We start from the raw sequence: 20,600 nt of genomic DNA on the forward strand, positions 1-20,600 counted from the left end.
TTTTTTAGCATATAATTAGTTATGCCATCTGGGCCTGCTGCTCGCGAAGATGAAGATTTAGTTATGAGCGTCTCAATTATTTCTTCTGAACATTCTATGTTCCAGGTCACTGCTGAGTAACTCTTAGGATCATACTGAAAGGCTTTGTCTGTGTACAGTAGTGAAAAATGTGCTACCCATTGACTTTCAGTAACTCCATTTAGTTGTGATTGCTGAATGTTTGGGTTTAGTTTTTGATTGAGTAATTGCCATATTTGTGCAGAATTCTTACTTATTGTAGCTGTCAAAAAGGCCTCTCCATCCTGTTGAAATAACTGTCCTTTATGAGCCCGTATCCAGGATCTATAACGAGTTTTTAGAATTGTACATAATTCTTGATTTTCAGGCCATGGGAGATGTCTGGCTAATCTCAGCTCCTTACGATGTTCCTTTTTTTTTTTAGATAGTGACTGATCATATGTATGAAGATGAGAGCGTCCCGAGGGAATAAAGAGGGTTTTGTAGGTGGCAAGTGCTTCCACATATGTGTGAGTATTCCGTGAGTCATTTTGTAACATTAAATTTGCATTTAGGCTTATCAGTTTAGACGGTGTCCACTTAAATCGTGATTTTGCATTATTGATTGCCAGTTTTTGCGGCATCCATTGAGATTTGAGACTTTCTTCCTGTGTGTCTCTTGGCCACAATAGAGATAGCATATGATGATCGCTGCTCGATTGCTTGACTATCCTAAATTCAATAGATGACATAAAAAGCCCTGCTGAGAGGTATATATAGTCTATAGTGCTTGTCGATGTTCCTCTTTGCCACGTAGCATGTTGCAGAATATCTCCCGGTAATGATCCATTAGCCATTCTCATGTCAAATTGCTTCATGAGAGAACTCCACTTTTTATAATCCTGTGTTCTTTTCCGCAATTCACATTTGAAAGCATCAATATTGAGGTCCCCCGCTAGAATAACATCAGTTATTTCTTTAGATTGTGCAATTATATCAAACATTTTGGACAGATCTTTATAAAAACAGAAGTCCGTAATCGCGGCTGGGTTTCTGTAAACGTTTATTAATGCAAGCCTTTTGGACTCCATCGAGATTTTTACCAACTGTATGAATTTATTGTGGTTTTCCCATGCTTGTAATTGTATTTTAGTTCCCAATTTAACGGCTACCAGAAGCCCTGCCATCGGGCGACCTTTTTGAGCTATAATTGCAGGGTTAATTGCGATGACATGGTTATCCCATAGTGGTGCATCAGTTAGCCATGTTTCTTGAAGGACTATGATGTCTGCGTCATTCAAGAGGGAGTTGGGGTTAGTTAAGGGAGTAACCCCTTGTATTCCAGCTTACAAGTGTAGCAAAGTCAACTTTTGCCCATTGAATTCTTGAGTCGATGGTGTTTATGACTGAGAGAGACGGGCATTAAGAAATACAGAATCAACAGCATTGCATTTATAGCACTGACAAACACTTGTAGATGGAATAGCCATTACTTGTTTCTCCGGGGTTATTTCGCTATTTTTTCTTTCCGGATCTTGAGCAAGCAGAAAACCCATTGCAAAGAGTTTCATTCATTCATTCATTGGTATCACAAATAAATTCCACTTGGTTAATGTCAAATGAGGTGAGGTCTCCGAGTTCTGGCACATCACTGAAGATGTTAAGTACACTCGTGCGAGATAGATCATATTGAGGATGAGGAGCCGCACGACATTTTAAGATTAATGTGTGATGGTTTGCAAATTTTTGTTTTCTTTTTAGGTCCTTTTTTTGTTGTTTTGTTGCAGGTTCTTGAGTTTTGGATAATTGTTTACAGTTCGATCCACTGGTCACTTGTTTAGTCTTTTGACATAGGTCAAGGTCACTGTCGGGTCTTTGTTCATCAGAAAACGTGACTTTATTCGGTTTCTCTGTTAAGCATCTTGGCATGAGCAACGGTGCCAAACGAGTATCCAAATAAGATTCAATTACTGATTTAATTTTCTCATTTTGATCGTGCCATGTCTCATCATCATGGGATTCGTTTACTACCTCTGGAACGTTCCAGAGATTGAGTGTAGAATGTCTTCTGTTTTCTCTATCTTTTACACACTGAGTTTCAGTGAGCGCTTTACTGTGCTGTACAGTGTCCACAGAGCATTTCGCCACAGTGATCTGCAAAACATTTTTTGCGGCCAGATCCTTTATCTCAGATGTACGCTGGAGAATGTATGCATCTACCGCAGTTTTGAGTTGTTCAATTTGTGACCTCTTTGTTGGCAAGATTTCTTGCGTTATTTTTTCGGTTATCTCGATTGATTGAGCCTTTGGATAGGTTTCATGAGTCAATAGATTCTTTGTTAATGCAGGCTCATTTGGAATTGCTGTTTCCAAAGACGAGACCAGTTGACTTAGTGGAGACTCATTGATTTGTGGTATATGATGGTTCAATGACGTAAGTACAACAGGAACCTTTTGACCTGAAATGTCATCATCAGTTGACTGATCAACACTAGGCTTTGCAGGAGCAGTCAGGTCCACTGTTTGTGCACGGAAGATACGATTAGTTATTTTGTTATTTCGTTTCATAGATTGGAACGGTTTAGTGATAAGGTGTCTGGCACGACCTTTATTCCGTGATTGTTTGCTAAAAAGATCATACTGAGCTCTATTTGCTGGTTGCTTCACTATTTTAGGCGAATTCTCAACACTTATCCATGATGTATTTTGCTGCGTAATTACTTGCGGATCCGCTTCAATTGGGCAAATGACATGCTCAAATGTTGGAAGACTAGCAGAATATGTGGTGGGTACGGTCACAATTTCAATACTTTTGGATAGATCATTAAGTAGTTCTTCAGCTCGACAAGATTTCTCCATTTGCATCGCTTGTGTTTGGATCCATGAGGTTATATGATCAATCTTAGCGGATTGTAAATTAATCTTACATTCAAGAGTTTCAAATAACTTGAACAAACTCTTGATTGTTGTATTTACTGCCATAAGAGTGACTTCCAAAAGCCCTGCATTAGCAGGAGCCTTTTCTTTTTCACGTGATGATTCACGATGTCTTGGCGTTGGAAGTATGTAAAACGCAGCATCCGAAATGGTAGAGTCCATTGAGCATCGTTGGTGATAGTCCGTAGACGACCTAGTGAGAGATGTAATCACACTTCTAGGCGTCATTTGTTTGACTTCTTCCAAGAAGACCTCCTCATTCGAATCATTAAGTTCATCCTCTTGTATTTCTGTTATTTTATCCAATTGCAGTGTTGGATCTTTCTTTTGTTCAGTTTGATTTGTAGATTGAAGCATGGTGTTATCAGAAATTGGCATGTTGTCTAAAACCTCATACTCTACAATATTCAACATAACAGCACTTGATTTAGATCTGATGTTACATTTGGTATATTTTGGTTTGGTCCAATTTGTTCTTCATTGCACCTCATAGAGGGGCTTAGAGGGATCTCCATTTGTGCCTCATTAGCTTGTTTAGATATACCTTCTGCATTGAGGTCTTCTTGTTGGGAAGAGGGTGTTGCACAAGGTTGGGTAGGATTTTTTAATACCGGGCTGAACTGCCTAATATCTTTGCTTGCAAGTTGAGTTTTTAGGCGTGTTTTTGCACGCGGAGTCAAAGTTATTGATGTGGATGATGTGATTTTTTTCAAGTTACTTTTAGACCTGGTTGCGACAACCTCCATTGGTGTATTGGAGGCCACCGCTGGGGAAGGCATGCTGGTTTTGCGTCTTTGCGGAGTTAAAGACATTTTGATTGTGCAACAAAGCTGTATGTTAATTGGGCGTGAGGTCACCAATACACAAAATTTACCTTTTTCTCGTAAACGGGATCAAAGAGGACACACCTCCGCAGTCTCCCGTTTGATGGTCGCACCCTCGGCGCCAAACAGCCGCACAACAGCCGGCGCCCTTTTCCCCGACGGGCTTTACGCCGCAAGGGTGAATCTGGCGCAGGGATGAGGGCTTGGTTTGCTCACTTGACCACGCACGTGGGCGGCTGTAACTCCGCCTCCTCCAGGAAGCAGGTCGCTGCAATGTAGTTCCCGGCAAGAGCTTTACTCCTTTTCTCGCAGTGCCGGGAACAGAAGTGAAGTTCAAAAAGGCAGCACGCTGAAAACAATGCCGCTGCAGAGTTCAGTCACACATGCCACTCGGGCGACTCTGGCGCAGGGATGAGGGATTGGTTTGCTCACGTGACCACGCACGTGGGCGGCTGTAACTCTGCCTCCTCCAGGAAGCGGGTCGTGGCAATGTAGTTCCCTGCAAGAGCTTTACTCCCTTTATAAAGCTGGGTTACCTTACTTATGTCCTTTTTAACATTGTCTGATGATATGTTGTTTCTGTTTCTTACCCTCATTTTTTGTAGCTTCCTGACCATACCATGGACTTCTTTTCTTCTGCCTTCAACTTGTTACCCAATTTACTGTGCACCTCCCCCAATGCCCCCTGTGCCACTCCAGCTCCCTCTCTTTTTCTGGCAATAGCTCCATTACTTTGCATATCTTTCCTCCCGAGGGAATCCTTTTTCGTCTTCATCGACAACATATCTGCTGTAACTACTTCATAATTTGTGCTTTTTGAACCCTTCTTTGTAGTCATTGTAAAAGAGGATGCTACAATTCTCCTTTTTGCAGTATCATTGTCACAGGGTGGCACTATTTTTACCGCCTCCCTTGAGGCCCTGATGGGGCCTTGCGCTTCGAAACATTTGTGTATAGGCGCATTACAAATAACCAATAAATTCATTGATCTCAGACACATCTTTAGTTTAGGGCAGTTTCTGAAATTCCTCCTGATATTTCTCTAAACTGTTTTCTAATTCCAAAACTTCTTCCTATAACTTCTCAACATTCTCCTTCCAATCAATACACTCCTCCATTCTTCAGAGAACAGTATTCAATACCTGCATGCACATTATGCATATATTTTAACAAAGTTTGTTGATATATGCGCTGGCTAAAAGCCAGTAAATGTGATTGGGCTGCCTCACGAGAAAATGATAAGCCTTTCCACAGAACAGCCAGTGCTACTGTGGTCTGTTCCTTTTGGATGCCTGGGTATCCCCGTGTGTAGAAGTTGTATAAAACGTTATGTTCATTAGTGAGGTGTGAGGAAGGAGCTGAAGAAGATGGAGGATGGAGTTGGAAAGATATTGTGGTAGGAGCGAGGTCAGTGTGTTAACATGTCAGGAGTATCGCCATATTAAATGTTAAGGCCTAGTACACAATGAACAGAATAGACCGCAGGCCTTGATGTGGAGCTGCAACTTCGCTTAGCTCAGTCCTAAGACAAATCCCTTTTCCACCCCAAAGGAGAGAAGCTGAGGTCAGAGGCACCCACAGTGTATATATAAATGCTACTTATATCCAGCTGCACGGCCTGAACGTGGTTGGAGCAGAATGTTAGCTGCTGCAAGAGCTGGTAGACATGTGACCTTTGAAGGACAAATTCGCGAGAATATGGCATAAGGATTTTTAATGCCAAGTAGTGCACTACTGTCCACACCCAAGGAGCCATCATTCCTTTTGAATTACAGGTAGACGAACAACAAATGTAAATAAATCCCTGAAATTCAGGCTCAAAAGTGGTGCCCCAGTCATGTCATAATTGGGCACCTGGGGTTTGAAAGAGATAAGGGGGAGCCGTGTCTGGAACAATCCATGATTTGGGATAGGAGGAGCAGAGATGATGCCAATAAATTGAGTACAAGGTCAGGGGTGCAGCTTGTTTGAGCCGCAGCATCTGCTATGAGAAGGCCTATTGTCTTATCAAAGCAAAGTTGGCTTTGCCAGTTTAATTTGATTGTGTCAGGATCAGAGGGGTGAACATCACGTGACTGTCACAGTTTATAGATGTGTCAATATCTTCCTTAACCAATCCCATACCGGGATTCAATAGTGATAATGTAGTGGGACACATATTTAGGGGACTGGGTTTAGATAAATTGTGGCCAATTGATCAAGGGACTACAGGGGGACATCAGCATGTTCTATAGGTGATAGCCAATGCGGGTGGTGGGATGACATTGCAACCTATATGTGCAGATTTGCATTTTTCCACTATATAACCTGTAACTTTATGAAGCATGAGGAGCTCCACGTCAGTTCTGTTCTACCGGACCGTCTCAGACCTTTTTGCATGTAATAAACCTCACTTTCCCTTGCAAAGAGGTGCAGTGATTATTTGATCTCGCCGATTATGTTTATCGTTCATGATTTGGGTTTCTGTTTCTCTTTACACCACCAAAGGTCCTTCATCTCTCCGTGCATACCAGGAAGCACCTCTGGTACTATTTAGCCATTCACCCTGAAGCCATAAATCTGACTAATCAAGAGGCCAGAACATAAAATGTAGTAAAGACTTACTTTAGTTCTTGAAAAAGCTAGGGTCTCCAGCTCATGGGCCGGGCCTTTGTGTTGAGACCATCTTGTTCTTATGGGGCTGGGATATTTTAGGCAAGGCATCAGATGTCAGGTGTGGGTTTCCTCAGTCCATGCAACCCATGAGGAGGAATGATTCCAACCAAAAATGGCTGTTTTACAGATGTATCCAGCACCACGATCTCTGGAAGCAGAATTCAGCAATAAAGTAGTACTCGACTCAGCCTCCTTTTTCCAAACAACAGCTAATGTACAGAAAAGTGGTAGGCTGTGCCCATCCCACCCAGTACTCAGCCAATAATCATATAAGAAGAACAGCAAGCACCCCTGGTGAAGTCAGTATATGGGGACTGTGTGTGCATCTGCTGAACAAGAGGTTCTTTTTGTATGCGTGTCTCATGAGTACCAAGGACAGACATTATACTTTTGGAGATTGGCTGCTGCCTACACCAGCCCCTGATGGAGCACATTCCATGCCTGTCCAATAGATAGTCCTGACGGATTTCTGGCAGACAGTCAGAGTGGGAGCTGAGCTGCACCCTGAGTGAGAAAGAGAAATATGATGGATATGATGGTTAATTTTTGGTAGGAATTATTCCTCCTCCCGGGAGAAACAGCTACTTCCGCATACTGCCACATAAGACTGTGCCTTGATGGTTTGTAATCTTGCTGGGGAAAACAGAGTAGATCTTAATTTTAAAGGTGTTATTTTTCTTCATCAATGTCTGGAAAACACAACTAACTCTTCTAAAGTGATTATTTCAATGTTTGCTTTATGAAATTTAAGATACAATCTGGTGGCCTAACTGTAGAGTCAACTATTCAATCTTACCTACACAACTAACACAACTTTTGGCCCGATTGTGTGGAAACCTGAAATAATAAAAAAGCTAGTAAAATAGTACTTCATCAGATGGCAAAGCTAAGTTAGACCCTTGATCACAGAAGGATAGATTTTCTTTAATTATTACGCTTATATGTTTAAACTAAGGGTTCAAGAGGTCCTTCCCTAATTAACTGTCAAACTGCCTATGGTATGAATCTCTAAATGCAAGACTGAGTCAGCACCTGATTAAAAGATTCTCTAAATATTGAGAATTTGATCCTCCTGTAATGGAAAAACACTAGTCACACCATATGCTATATCTGTCCGTTCTGTTTTGTGATTTGTATAGAAACTTTCTATGGTTATTCTTTTTGCAGTCAGTGATATAAACCATGTATTTAACTAAATCCTTTGAAAATTGACACAATATGAATATGTTCGGATTTGACAAATTATAAGAGGTAAGAAGAGTTGATGAATGAAAGTGTTCAAGATTACAAATGTATGCTTGTAAGTACATACACTTATATTATGAGGAATTGTGGTGCTCTGAGTACTACATGCCAAGTATTTCCACTATTCACATAATGAGATCTTATCCAGTATCGATCTTTACATTTTCCAAAAACAATTTTATGTTTCTTATATTTTACTTGTATTTATATTTGTATAATATATTTTTTATACTATGCAAGGTCTTTGCATAGAAAACAATTTGAAATCAAATACACAAATTAATAAGTATACCATAAGATTGTCTTTTGCGTTACATAGACCTACAAATGCATTGCCTTCCACATTCTTAAATGACGCATGATTTGTATTACACAGCATTTTAAATAACTTTAACATGTGAAATATTGTGAATTTCTTCAGATGGATAAAGTTTGAAGAAAAAGTGGAAGATGGTGGAGAGAGGTGGAGTAAACCGCATGTGTCAACGTTATCCCTGCATAGCTTGTTTGAACTCCGCACATGCCTACAATCAGGAACCGTGCTGCTTGACCTGGAGGGATACTCCTTGCCACAGATTATAGGTATAACATTGTTAACAGTAATTTCCCAAATGGTTTCCTTTTTATAATTTCAATTAAAAAATATATACAGCGTCTTACTAAACTGTTTGCTACATAAATCTTACTTTCTTCTATTAAGATTTTCCTGGCTGACCCTTTTCCTGACCCGTCTTTCCACCTTACCCACTCCACCTTGTGTGATATGCATCCTTGAAAAAAAACTCTCTTTGTTAGCTTTCTGCACAAACATTTCTAACTCTGTCACCCACTCTGTCCACATCATTGCATCCTCTCTCTATGATGTCTCTATTGCTTCCATATTTTCCTTTGCCCTCTAATGCCAAACCCCTGATTGCTGTCTTAAGGAAACCCTTGCAGTGTCAGCTGAATGCTGCTAGCACTCTCCCTACAAGGCAGATCAACATACTTACGCTGCATAACGTAAAGTTTATAAAACAACCAGTCATCAAAGTTGCCAAAATGACCTATTCTTCCACAAGACATTCACACTATCCTCAAACAACTATCTTCCCCCCTGCTTCTGCCACTCCTACCCCTGCCTCTCTAACTCTGTGAACAAATCTTCTCTTTCTTCCTGGACAAAACTGTGTCTAAGCTTTTTTATGTATTTAATTTATTGTAATTAGTTAATTGAATGTTTCACAAAACATAAAAACACAAAGGAAATAAAAAACACATAAAAGCATTGCAGTTGTAATAGATGCATATTGATAAGTTTTACTAGAATAAGACATTCAAAAAAAGACAAATTCATCATTTTTTTTAAACCAATTCAGTTGAAAATCCATGCTTGAGCAGAACTACAATTTTCTCGGAAATAATTCATCCAGAAAGCGCAAAGCTGCAAGGCACCAAGTCTTGGATCTAGCTAAAAGAATATTAAGCCATAGGCTAGAACAGGTCATTGCACAAAGACCCTGTACCAGATAGCCAAAATGAAATAGCCGTCTGGTATGCAAAGTATGACATTCGACCGGCAGGTGATAAATTGTCTCGATTTTGGCTCAATTATTGCAGTGCCAACAAGTCCTTAGAGTTCATTTTATTTTTTCATCAGCCCCGATGATCTAAAAAGTTGGGTAAAGTTTAAAGCGCAGCTGCAGGAACTTAGTACAGCAAAAGGCGGTAGGCAATTTATACAGGTAAAATTGGAGAATCACAGCTGGTTTTACATCCAACAAGATGCTGGAAAATTGCCTGTATTCATGCACCTCTTGGATTGTTATCATCCAATCCAGTTCTGAAGCTTTTTCCCACACTTGTCGGATTTCCAATCAGCCTTTCCAAGGATAGGTCACACTGCAGCAAGCACTCCGCGCATATGTCAACCCAGGCATTAAAGGATTTGTTGGACTTACTGTCCTTAAGCTGCTTGAGACACCACCAAATTGAATTGTCCTCAGCAGAAAAGATTTTCCACAGAAAAACATATTTTTCCATATAACAACACTCTATAGAGAGTGTAACCCCAATTCATATTTTATTGCAGAAATGGGGACAATTTTTGGGAAGTTTAACAATTTCTTCCAGAAAAACTGTGTCCAATCCAGCTGCCAATTCGTCCAATGACTAAAAATTCTAAAGCGTGAAAAAAGTTGTGTTTATGTACTTTTTGCATTCCTTTTCCAGTGGCAACAATATGCAGTTATTGAACAGGCACACGGTCTACACTTCTAGATGAATTTGTTCACATTTGTTTCAGCACTGGCAAAAAGCAGTGCAGATGTGCCTTATGTTGGTGTAGTCGAAATCCGTTCAGTAGTTTTTAAAAATTACGTGGAGAGTAGAGGTGCTTCTCCCATGATGTCCTTGTTATTCGGACCTTGGAATTTTCAAAAATAAAAATTTGTCAATTCCTTTGTTTACATTTATTTCAAGTTTTGGATGAGCGCCAACGCAAAAAGATATCCAACCTTGTGGAGTCCGGACCCGGCAGCTGCAAGGTCACGCTCGCTCGCAGGTGCTGTGGTGCCATGGTCAGGTCTGCATGTGGTTGGGTGGTTTTGCTGTTTGGTCCCAGTCCTCCACAACCCTTTGACAGCCAAAGCCTTCAGGCAGTTCGAGGTTCTTGTTGCTGCAGCCAGTAGGATTGTCTCTCCATCAGGGGAGGAAGAGGTGCCTCTTTCTGGTCTCCTTTTGGAGATATTTCCTATGTATGTCACAGATTCAAACCACAGAGAAATATCACAGCCCTTTGCGTTACCAGACCAGGTATAAACAGCAACAGTCAATTTGTATGTGTTTATTGACGCACCACCTTCAACGCTTCACTTTAAAGCTTTGCCCTAACACATAAATGTGTACATAACCGGGCACCTCTATACCTGGCTCAAACAGTTGTTAAGCCGGTTTCCTACCAGACCCACAAAAATGGCCTATACTAATAGGATATCTGTTCCTAAAATCCTGAGAATGCGTGCAGGAGGATCTAGTTTCCCAGTTTTGGCAGCGACACATTGGAACACCTCACCCCCAGGTTAGAAATGTTGAGGCGCACTTAGCCTTCAGGAAATTAATTGAAACCATGTTGTTTATCTAACTATCTTTTGCACCATTCGTCCTATGAATACTGCATTCTCCAGTCTGATTATTTTTGTACCTTTCATTATAACTGTAACATGCTCACTGTAACCAGGAACCAAGTATACCTATGTAACTAAGACAATATCAAGTAACTAAGACAATGTCATGCAACAGCGCCTCGATGCTCTTGGGCTGCTAGTGCGCTTTACAAATCCAAATACATAAATAAATAAATTGTTAGCAACCTGTCGCATCCAGTAAGGAACCATTTGAAAGCATTACAGAAACACAAGCCACAGCAAAGGACACATTGCCATGGTGGGTCCATGAGCTACCACTAGACCTGCTGGCCCCGGTCACCAAGAGAAAGTGACAGCAGGCTCTGTGGCAGGTCACCCTATTGGCTCTTATGCAACTAGGAAGCTCTCAAGCACCCAACTGAAACATTGGCGATCAGAGGCAAACAACCTGAGCCGTATGATATGATTGGTTATTTATTACGCGCTTAATACCAAGAGGTTTCTAAGCCCGGACCCGTGGATCGAACCTGTGTTGCTCTGTGTCCTCTTGCTTCCAAGACGAGCATGTTGCCCCTGAGCTATCCTCCCGTGGCAAGCTACTCTTGGTATCTATGGGCGAGACGGTGCAAAGATCTCACTAATTCGAGGCTTAAAAACACTGGTCTTGTGCAAGCAATTTGTTTTTTAGAGAGAGTGAAATTTTGACCCCACCAGAGGGGCAGACTTTTCTTCTTGTAGGGACGGCCGGTGCCCTAATACTACCCTGCTAATACTACCCTGTCCTAGAGTCTGCTGCTTGCTGGAGTAACACTTCAACAGGTAACTGTTTAAGGGACACATTGCCTTAAATGGACTAAGTTCCCAAAGGATATCAAGCATTCAAAGACTCATCAGCAAGCCTTTCAGACCTAGGACACTTGGATTAAGCAAGCCGGGCAGAGAAAACCCCTCACATCTTGCATGAGTATCAAACAATGAGCAAGTCCCCCCAGAATAGAGACGAATCTCGGGGTTGAAATCATTTTACAAAAGAAACTAAAAGGAGAAAATACAGCACAATAAAGTGTGTGCCTTTATGCCAGATGCTATCATTGAACATCACACTTACCAGGAATGTTGGTCTTAGTGGATGAGGGAGCGCACATCTGGCAGCCTCACATAGACCACAATGTGAATGAGTCCACAGCCCATTACAAACCCCTGAAATCATGACACAACATGCAGAAGACCAATGGGCATTGGCTTCTTGCCACCTGGTAGTTGGGGTACTTTATATTCTTATGACCAATCAAAAGGTCCCTGGCACCCTGGTGAATGATCAGAGACCATTCAAAAGGTCTTAGGTGAGACAAGCTACTACTGTTTGCAATTCCTGACCTTCCCATCTTTGACCCAAAGAAAGTGACTGTTGCTTGGAACAATTCCTCAAGTCTCTGCTCTTATCTCTTGCACTTTCATGTCCAGCTTGGTTCCTCATGTGTCTTCTCCCCACTCGTGCACTTCTCCCGCACTTCTACCAGCCGCTTCTTTTCTGGCACCCGGACTCAGAGGCCATCTTCTGGCTGCATAGGACTGCTACAAAAAGCATAAAGAAATAAATAGCCAATTAACAACAACCCATACTTCAATTGTTTCATTAGCAAAACTAAGCATCTACAACATAAATGCATATAGTTAGTAAAGAAGATAAATAGGCATTTCATGTATCGTTTAACATTTATTTTAATTAGATTTTTTTCAGAAAAGATTAGATGGTATTTTTTGCAACCGATTTTGGTAATTTGCTGGCACACATTTTAACTCTGAATTTTGACAATAATGATTTATCTGATTTAAAAAATTATGGTAACATTACATCTGTTTGTATCTAAAAAGGTGTCATGGAGCTGACCTTTTGCACTCGGGCATTTTAAGATAGAGCAAAGACCCGCTGCTCTCCATTGCAGAGGCGTTGCTGGGGGGGGGGGCGACTGAAGGGGCTATAACCCTGGGTTTTTGGTGGTAACCCCGTATAGAAGCTCAGAGGCCTCAACCAAAAGGCTAGCTAGCCCCGACAGTTCCGACTTTATCACAGCCCCACATCTTTTCCAGACCTAGCAACACCCCTGGTCCGTTGTACCTTACCTTGTTCACGGGCCTGAAGTGGTCACTGACAAAACTGTTTTACTGAAGTTTACATCCTGACGCAGTGCTTCGAACGAAACATGTGATGCGGGAGTAACCTGATCAAGTGCATGAGTTTAAAAGATTTGCATCAGCTTTCTATGAATTACTCTGCACGTTTGTGTACAATCGTATAAAGCTGATAACAGCATTTGGTCTGACTTTAAAGTATCCCCTTTTTCATTGCTACTCAAAATCCTTTCCCTCACACACCGCTGCCTCTCGAACAATGCACCACCCTACCTCAGCCAGAGACTTTGTAGACGCAAGCCGACGAGGGACGAGGCCCCTGCGCTCCCAACACAGCTGCTACCTTATTATCCCTAGATTCAAGCGCAAAATAGCCAGTGGCTCGAGCTTCCCTGTGGCCGCAACTACACTCCGGAACAATCTCCCTCTCCGCGCTGAACCACCCTATCCATTGTTCAGAAAAAAACTCAAGACTCACCTGTTCAATAATTTCTGTCGGACTCACTATATATCTGCCTCCCTCTAATGTTTTCCTTCCTCCTACTGATGCCTGATGCCTTTTACTCGCAACTAGGCCTAGATGCCTTCAGGCTTTGTTGCGCAGCTACACATGTAAAATAATAATACTCCTTGACACGGGCAAATACACCAAGAGCCCACACTAGTAGTGTGTCTGTGATAATTATGTGATATCTGGTTATCAGGAGGAGCCTTTCATGATTTAAGTTGTCATATTTCCAGATGATGTCATTGAAAAGCAAGTGGAAGATGGCCTCCTTAAGCCGGAGCTGAGGGAGAAGATAAGCTACGTGCTACTGAGGAAACACCGACACCAGACTAAGAAACCCATACATCGCTCGCTGGCCGATATAGGAAAATCCGTCTCATCAAGCAATAGTAAGTTAAACAATGAGGTTTCAGAAGATTAATTCACTGCATTAATTAAGAACGTTTTATGGCTGCTAGGCATTCTCAAGATTTTAGGGGCATGTCCAGGGTCTTCCCATCCGCACATTACAGTTTAAACCTGGATTCGGTCTGTAGCCTTTAGCAGTTCTTACCATCTGCTGAAGGCTTTTTATGTTAAGAGATGTGAACATAAATATATGTTGAAAGTGAATCCCATTCTCCTCCACTCGCCACAGGCAGGATATTACAACCCTAATGACCAATGTAAGGCCCTCTAGCTGCCAAGGACGCAGGAATCTGGCCATAGGATATGCAAACACACTGTGACGACCATGACAAAGGTGTTTTGAAGAGCACACAGCTGCCATTGGTATGGTTTCACAGAGCTTTATCTTTTTGCGGCATTACTCGGGTTCCTGATCCACCGGAGTCCAGTGTCTGGATGCACTGTGACTTGGATACATTTTGCTGCATGTGGTGATGTGCAGATGCAGGGTAGGGTCAGAGGAGTTCTCCGAACTGAGGCTGTAATCATGTTGCTTTGGTTCAGCTATACCGAGGTAGACTCTGAGGTGCCTAGTGCATTGGGTGGCCTTAATTATGACCGGTGCGTGCAAGCTAGGGTTCTGGCCCTAGATATCACGTGAACTCCTGTGTGCATGCATGATATGCATCAGGCATAGTCAAGCCAGAGTACAGGTGAGAGGGTTGAAGTTACCTAGCATGGATGTGGGTCTATTTGAACTAAGACATTTGACCTAATCACATTTGATCAAATTTATTTGACTTTTTTTCAGTCTAAAATGCAGGGGGAGACCCCTGCACCCCCCACCTCAACCGAATCTATATCCTTACCCACCTCATATATATATTGAATTAAATTTGACCAACAAAAGGTCAAATAAATACGATCAAATGTTTTAGGGTAAATGTTTTTAGGTCAATTATGCTAATACCAAATTATGTGTATCTGCCCCGTACTACTTATGATGGGTGGAGCTGAAGGAGTTCAAACCATGTGACCCTGCATGGTAGTTCCTGGAACCTTGGCACTACATTCAACACCAAACATTCCACTACCTCATATCAGCATTCCATCCATACAGAACAAGTCCTTCACAACACATCTCCCTCCTTTCCAACAACACCACAAACACATGAATTACATAATAACACTGCATGGTAGCTCTCTGCTTTGAAGCCATGCAGATTGACCAATGTGGCCCCAGCAAAGTTCATAGCAGATGGGTACACTGATGCCACAGGGCTGAATGTGTATTCTAAGTGTAACTGTAAAGAGGACTGTCTGTGGTTCATGAAATCAGTGTGCATATACGGTGTCTAAGGGCACAGGGAAGTGTGTGTTATAGAAGTGCTGCATGCACAGGACGTTGAAATTGAAATGGTTTCCGACCATGTTTAGATGCCAAGAGAGAGAAGGTTTTCTCGTCAGCAATACTTTCAATACTTGAGTGTATCATGTGTGTGTGATCTTTTTACACTCATTAGTCTGAACGAATAATGCAAGATATAAGTATATTTAGAAAATCGACTAGTTGTTCATGAATGTTATGATTTGGATGTTGAGCTCTTTGCAACATACAGTCAATTCCCCTTGCTTTGAAGAAGCAAATTATGTTTTCTTTTTGCCTTTATTGAAATAATCTTCATAATAAATGTATACAACATGTGTAATGATTTGTAGATCTTTGAATTATATATTTCTTCTTTCTCTTATATATGCAAGTCTTCAATGTGACTTTGGAGGGAAAAAGTTGAAATCCCTATATTCTTCAATTTGAATTCCCAAGAGGATTTTTAGACTGCACATTGCGTTGCATGTGCGCTGCTGCTAGGTCTGTAAAGTAAACATGTCCGTACATTGCGCTGCATGTGTGCTACTGCTAGGTATGTAAAGTAAACATCCCCATACAATGAGTTGCATGTGCACTGCTGCTAGGTCTGTAAAGTAAACATGTCTGTACAGTGTGTTGCATGTGTGCTACTGCTAGGTTTGTAAAGAAAACATGTCCGTACTTTGCGTTGCATATGTACTTCTGCTAGGTATGTAAAGTAAACATCTCCATACAATGAGTTGCATGTGCGCTGCTGCTGGGTCTGTAAAGTAAACATGTCTGTACAGTGTGTTGCATGTGTGCTACTGCTAGGTTTGTAAAGAAAACATGTCCGTACTTTGCATTGCATGTGCGCTACTGCTAGGTCTGTAAAGTAAACATGTCCGTACATTGCGTTGCATATGTACTGCTGCTAGGTCTGTAAAGTAAACATGTCCATACAGTGTGTTGCATGTGCTCTGCTGCTAGGTCTGTAAAGTAAACATGTCTGTACATTGCGTTGCATGTGTGCTACTGCTAGGTCTGTCAAGTAAACATGTCCATACAGTGTGTTGCATGTGCTCTGCTGCTAGGTCTGTAAAGTAAACATGTCTGTACATTGCGTTGCATGTGTGCTACTGCTAGGTCTGTCAAGTAAACATGTCCATACAGTGTGTTGCATGTGCTCTGCTGCTAGGTCTGTAATGTAAACATGTCTGTACATTGCGTTGCATGTGTGCTACTGCTAGGTCTGTCAAGTAAATATGTCCATACAGTGTGTTGCATGTGCTCTGCTGCTAGGTCTGTAAAGTAAACATGTCCTTACATTGCGTTGCATGTGTGCTGCTGCTAGGTCTGTAAATTAAACATGTCCGTACATTGCGCTGCATGTGTGCTACTGCTAGGTATGTAAAGTAAACATCTCCATACAATGAGTTGCATGTGCGCTGCTGCTAGGTCTGTAAAGTAAACATGTCTGTACAGTGTGTTGCATGTGTGCTACTGCTAGGTTTGTAAAGAAAACATGTCCGTACTTTGCATTGCATGTGCGCTACTGCTAGGTCTGTAAAGTAAACATGTCCGTACAGTGTGTTGCATGTGCTCTGCTGCTAGGTCTGTAAAGAAAACATGTCCGTACTTTGCATTGCATGTGTGCTACTGCTAGGTCTGTAAAGTAAACATGTCCGTACAGTGTGTTGCATGTAAGCTACTGCTAGGTCTGTAAAGTAAACGTGTCCGTTCAGTAATATTGAATCACTGCTTGTAGTCCATACCCCTGATGCTGTCTATTGGTAGAAGAATGAAAAAATGGTACACATTTAATTGATACCTACAGGAGTACTCATTTCTTTTCTTCTGGCTTAAGCACATTTCCTGACTCAGTGTCTACGTGAAGTTGCACAGTTTCCAGTTGTCTCCTCTGATTACTCCAACAGTTTTGGTTTTTGTCCCCTGTTGGGAATTGCCACCTGGGAAGGGTGTAGAAACCCTGGCTTTTTTGTTGTTCGTTACATTTATAAAATCATGCAGGTGGTTCCAACTCAGAAAGGGTGATGTTCTTGCTAACAAGGGGTGCCTTTCCCAAAGTGGCTCCATGCCCAAAGCATGTCGAGGAGTTTCCTTTTGACCACAGATGCCACACAACATATTATTTCGGTTTTAACCACTGCCGGTTCTGGGCCAATATTGGACTGATAGTACAGGAATTCTATTGGTCCGCACTAAGAGGGGAATCTGCGCAAATCAGGGGACGGGTATAATTTAAAGTACCATTGAGGTTCCCTAAATGTCTGAGTTAGATTTATAATTACAGACTGGTAACTCTTAAGAGTCCACAAGTGAGAGCAGTTTATAGGTCACTCCCTTTGCTCTAATTTTCTGATAAAGCTTTTCTGTAATACATGGTCGTCATCATCCCAATTTGGGCACCAATCAATGGTTTCAAACAACAGTGTTGTCAATTTACATGTCAGCTTTGCGCTGATTTCCTCTCCCAGCATCGAAAGCAATGGACATATGGGGGAAGTTCTGGATTTAATATGTAACAAACATCTTCTTTTCTATGCCATTGCCACCAAAGAAGTCAAACCGAGTTAAAGTCCAATTATTTCAACAGGAGTACTGGGTCCCAAGCCTATAATACATCTCCAGAATGTCCCCTCCAGGATTCTTAACCATCTCCAATCTTCACTGTGGTATTCAAAAGCCAGCTGTGGATCCTACTTGAATGCTTGGATTCAACTTGATCATAGTCATAAATAGATCCGGGTCTACATATCTGAGCTCATCAAGAACCACAGACTATAGTTAGATGATCGACTCAGCATCGTGGTAATATAGCGTCTCCTACATATTTGTTCATGAGGTTTTAGGACCGATGATGAGTTTTCCACAAGTTTACATCCTTGCTAATTAATGTGCTTATTTCTCTGACCCTGTAACATGAATAACTACGTGTTTTAGCTGATGCAGTGCTTTCTATGTATTACTCTCCAAGGTTCCTCATGCTATCCTAGTACACCAGCTGGAGTCATCATGTTTTCAGCTATTAGCATTTTTTGATCGTACAGAACTATCAAGAGTCCCTGGGGTGAGATAAGCTTATAATGTACATAGCATAACATTATGTAAAAGAGCATGTGCCATGTGTATAATCCAAATACGTATTATACATTAATATTATGCACGTTGATGAGGAAAATAATGTATTAAAGTGGCAGAACTGAAAGTAAAACCCTCAAGAGAGCAGAATTAAAATGTCTATTGTTTAATTTTGCTAACAAGCAACACAGCCTACATTTCAAATCGTGAACATCGTCAGCTATGACTGATCCCAATACTTGTACCAAATTATGTGGGTGTTTTATATATATATTTGTATTAACTGGGTTAGAAATCGCCTCATATCCCTACATTTCCAAAAGTGTTCATGGGTCTCTCAACACCAACTGTGCTTCACCCCAATACATTATTGCACAAGTAGGGAGTGGGGTTATGCCACCATATCCTCCTTTAAGATGCAGACTTGTAACAGAAAACTCCCCATCTTGACAACATACTTGTGACTCTCTATTCACCCAGGAGATGTTATTACCTTGAAGAACTCATGAAGGTCTATCTTTTGGGCATGCTAGCTGTCTTTTGGTCACCTGTAACCCCATTCTAGCCCAACTCATAACTTATACCTGCTGTTCCCTAGCTAGCATTTCCTTTCCCCTTGCCCCTCCGTGCTCACAAAACTAATCTTTTCCTCTTGTTCTGCACCCTTCATTCATGGTTTTCACTTACCAATTTCTTTTACTCTCCACCACGCACCTTGACTTCACTCCCTTTCTCCTTGTGCTCACTCTTCTCCTGCCCTTCTCTTGTAGCCTTCAGCACAATTTGGACTAACTTCTACCTCTCTCTCCTTCTGCCCCATATATACCATTCCCCTACACCTGTACCCCATCAAAACCAAACCTCCGATTTGCCCAGGATCTTTAACCTTACTTATCCCATTGGCTTTCCGCACAACACCCACCTCCTATCACTCTTTCACCTGGCCTATGGAATGTTCAATCACTGTTTAACAAGTCTCCTTGCATCGCTAACCACTCTGACTCCTATAACCCTCTTCATCACTTCTTGCTAGCACAGGATCTTATATTTCCCCTCATTGCTCATACAGAAGTGGCTCTCCACAGTCAGGCTGCCACCTTCTCCCACTCTCCCCCAACAGTTGGGATGGTGTGTGGGGTTCCTTATAAATAAAGCCCTCATCAATGCCCCCCTGCCCCTCTTGGACATCACCTCACCTCTTTTGAATATGCCGCAGTTCAAATCCCCTCTTCTACTCCTCTCACTGTTTTGGCTCTCCACTGACTCACGGTCTCTTTTAACTCCTTAGTCCCTGACCTCAACCTTCCCCTTCAGTTACTTCCCACTGACATCCCCATTGTCATGCTGGTAGGCCTTACCCTTCCCAAGCCTTATATAGCCATCCACCTTGTACTACCTCCTATCTGACCACTGCCTCTTCTTCGTCCATGACCAGCCAACCCACTAGGATGACAGTTCTCTTGATCTTGGCTCTACTTCATACTCCTCCACTGACCTCTCAGTTGACCTCTCTCCATCTGATCACTCCATTGTTAACATTAATGTCTTGCTCCTTCCACCCTCCTGTCCTGTCCAAGGGCAACATTCAAGCAGTACTCCTTTGTGCTCTCCCCTATTAATGCCATTCACTGTGCTTTTCATGATTTTTACCACGCACGTATGACTCCCTTTGAACACCACTATCCTGCATGCACATTCACCACTTCCCACCCTCCTCCTCAGCCCTGGATCACTTTCGAGATCCAGATCCTAAACCAAACTTGAGCCTTGACCTACGATGCTGGTGCAAATTATGGACCCCCATTTACCTCTAGCCTACAATAACTCCCTTGCTGCTCTCTCTTCTGAACTGCACTCTGCCAAATCTTCCTACTTCACAAACGTAGTCTTCTTCCTTCACAATCACAAACTTGCATCTACCCTCCAAACGATGCTCAAATCTCCCAAGCCAATATCCATTGCCTTCTTCCTGTCTACTAATGTCTTTAATCATTTTTCCTATAAAATCTCTAAAAAACGTTCTTGCAGCCCTTCTCTCTCTCTCCCTCCCATACTCTCTTTTTGGCAGTCAATGTTCACCCCTGCCCCTTATTCTCTTGACTAGTTCTCCCCAACTCTCCTACCAAATTAGCGCATATCCTTTGCAGTGCCAACCATTGTTGCACTCCTATCAACCCATTTGCTCCTAAAAGACTCAAACACTTAGCCCCAACCACCTCACCCCATCTTTTCAAGCACTTTAACCTCTCTCCCTCTGTCTCCACTGGACTCTTCCCTTCCTTCAAATCTGCAACTGTTCAACCTCTCATGAAAAAAAACCCTGTGAGCCATGTGATGCA

At 41.9% G+C, this 20,600-nt stretch overlaps 1 protein-coding gene across 9 annotated transcripts in view; it reads left to right on the forward strand.

The window, feature by feature from the left end:
• Positions 1-20,600, forward strand: part of SLC4A5 (solute carrier family 4 member 5) — an 802,545-nt gene that overhangs the window by 318,917 nt on the left and 463,028 nt on the right. For all 9 annotated transcript variants that reach the window (XM_069617635.1, XM_069617636.1, XM_069617640.1 and 6 more), the window contains 2 exons: positions 8,080-8,240; positions 13,658-13,813. In XM_069617635.1, coding sequence (XP_069473736.1) covers positions 8,080-8,240; positions 13,658-13,813 — 317 coding nt within the window. The remainder of the gene's footprint in view (positions 1-8,079; positions 8,241-13,657; positions 13,814-20,600) is intronic.

This window comes from Ambystoma mexicanum, chromosome 10 (assembly GCF_040938575.1).
Source record: "Ambystoma mexicanum isolate Mex_15411 chromosome 10, UKY_AmexF1_1, whole genome shotgun sequence".
NCBI lineage: Eukaryota > Metazoa > Chordata > Amphibia > Caudata > Ambystomatidae > Ambystoma > Ambystoma mexicanum.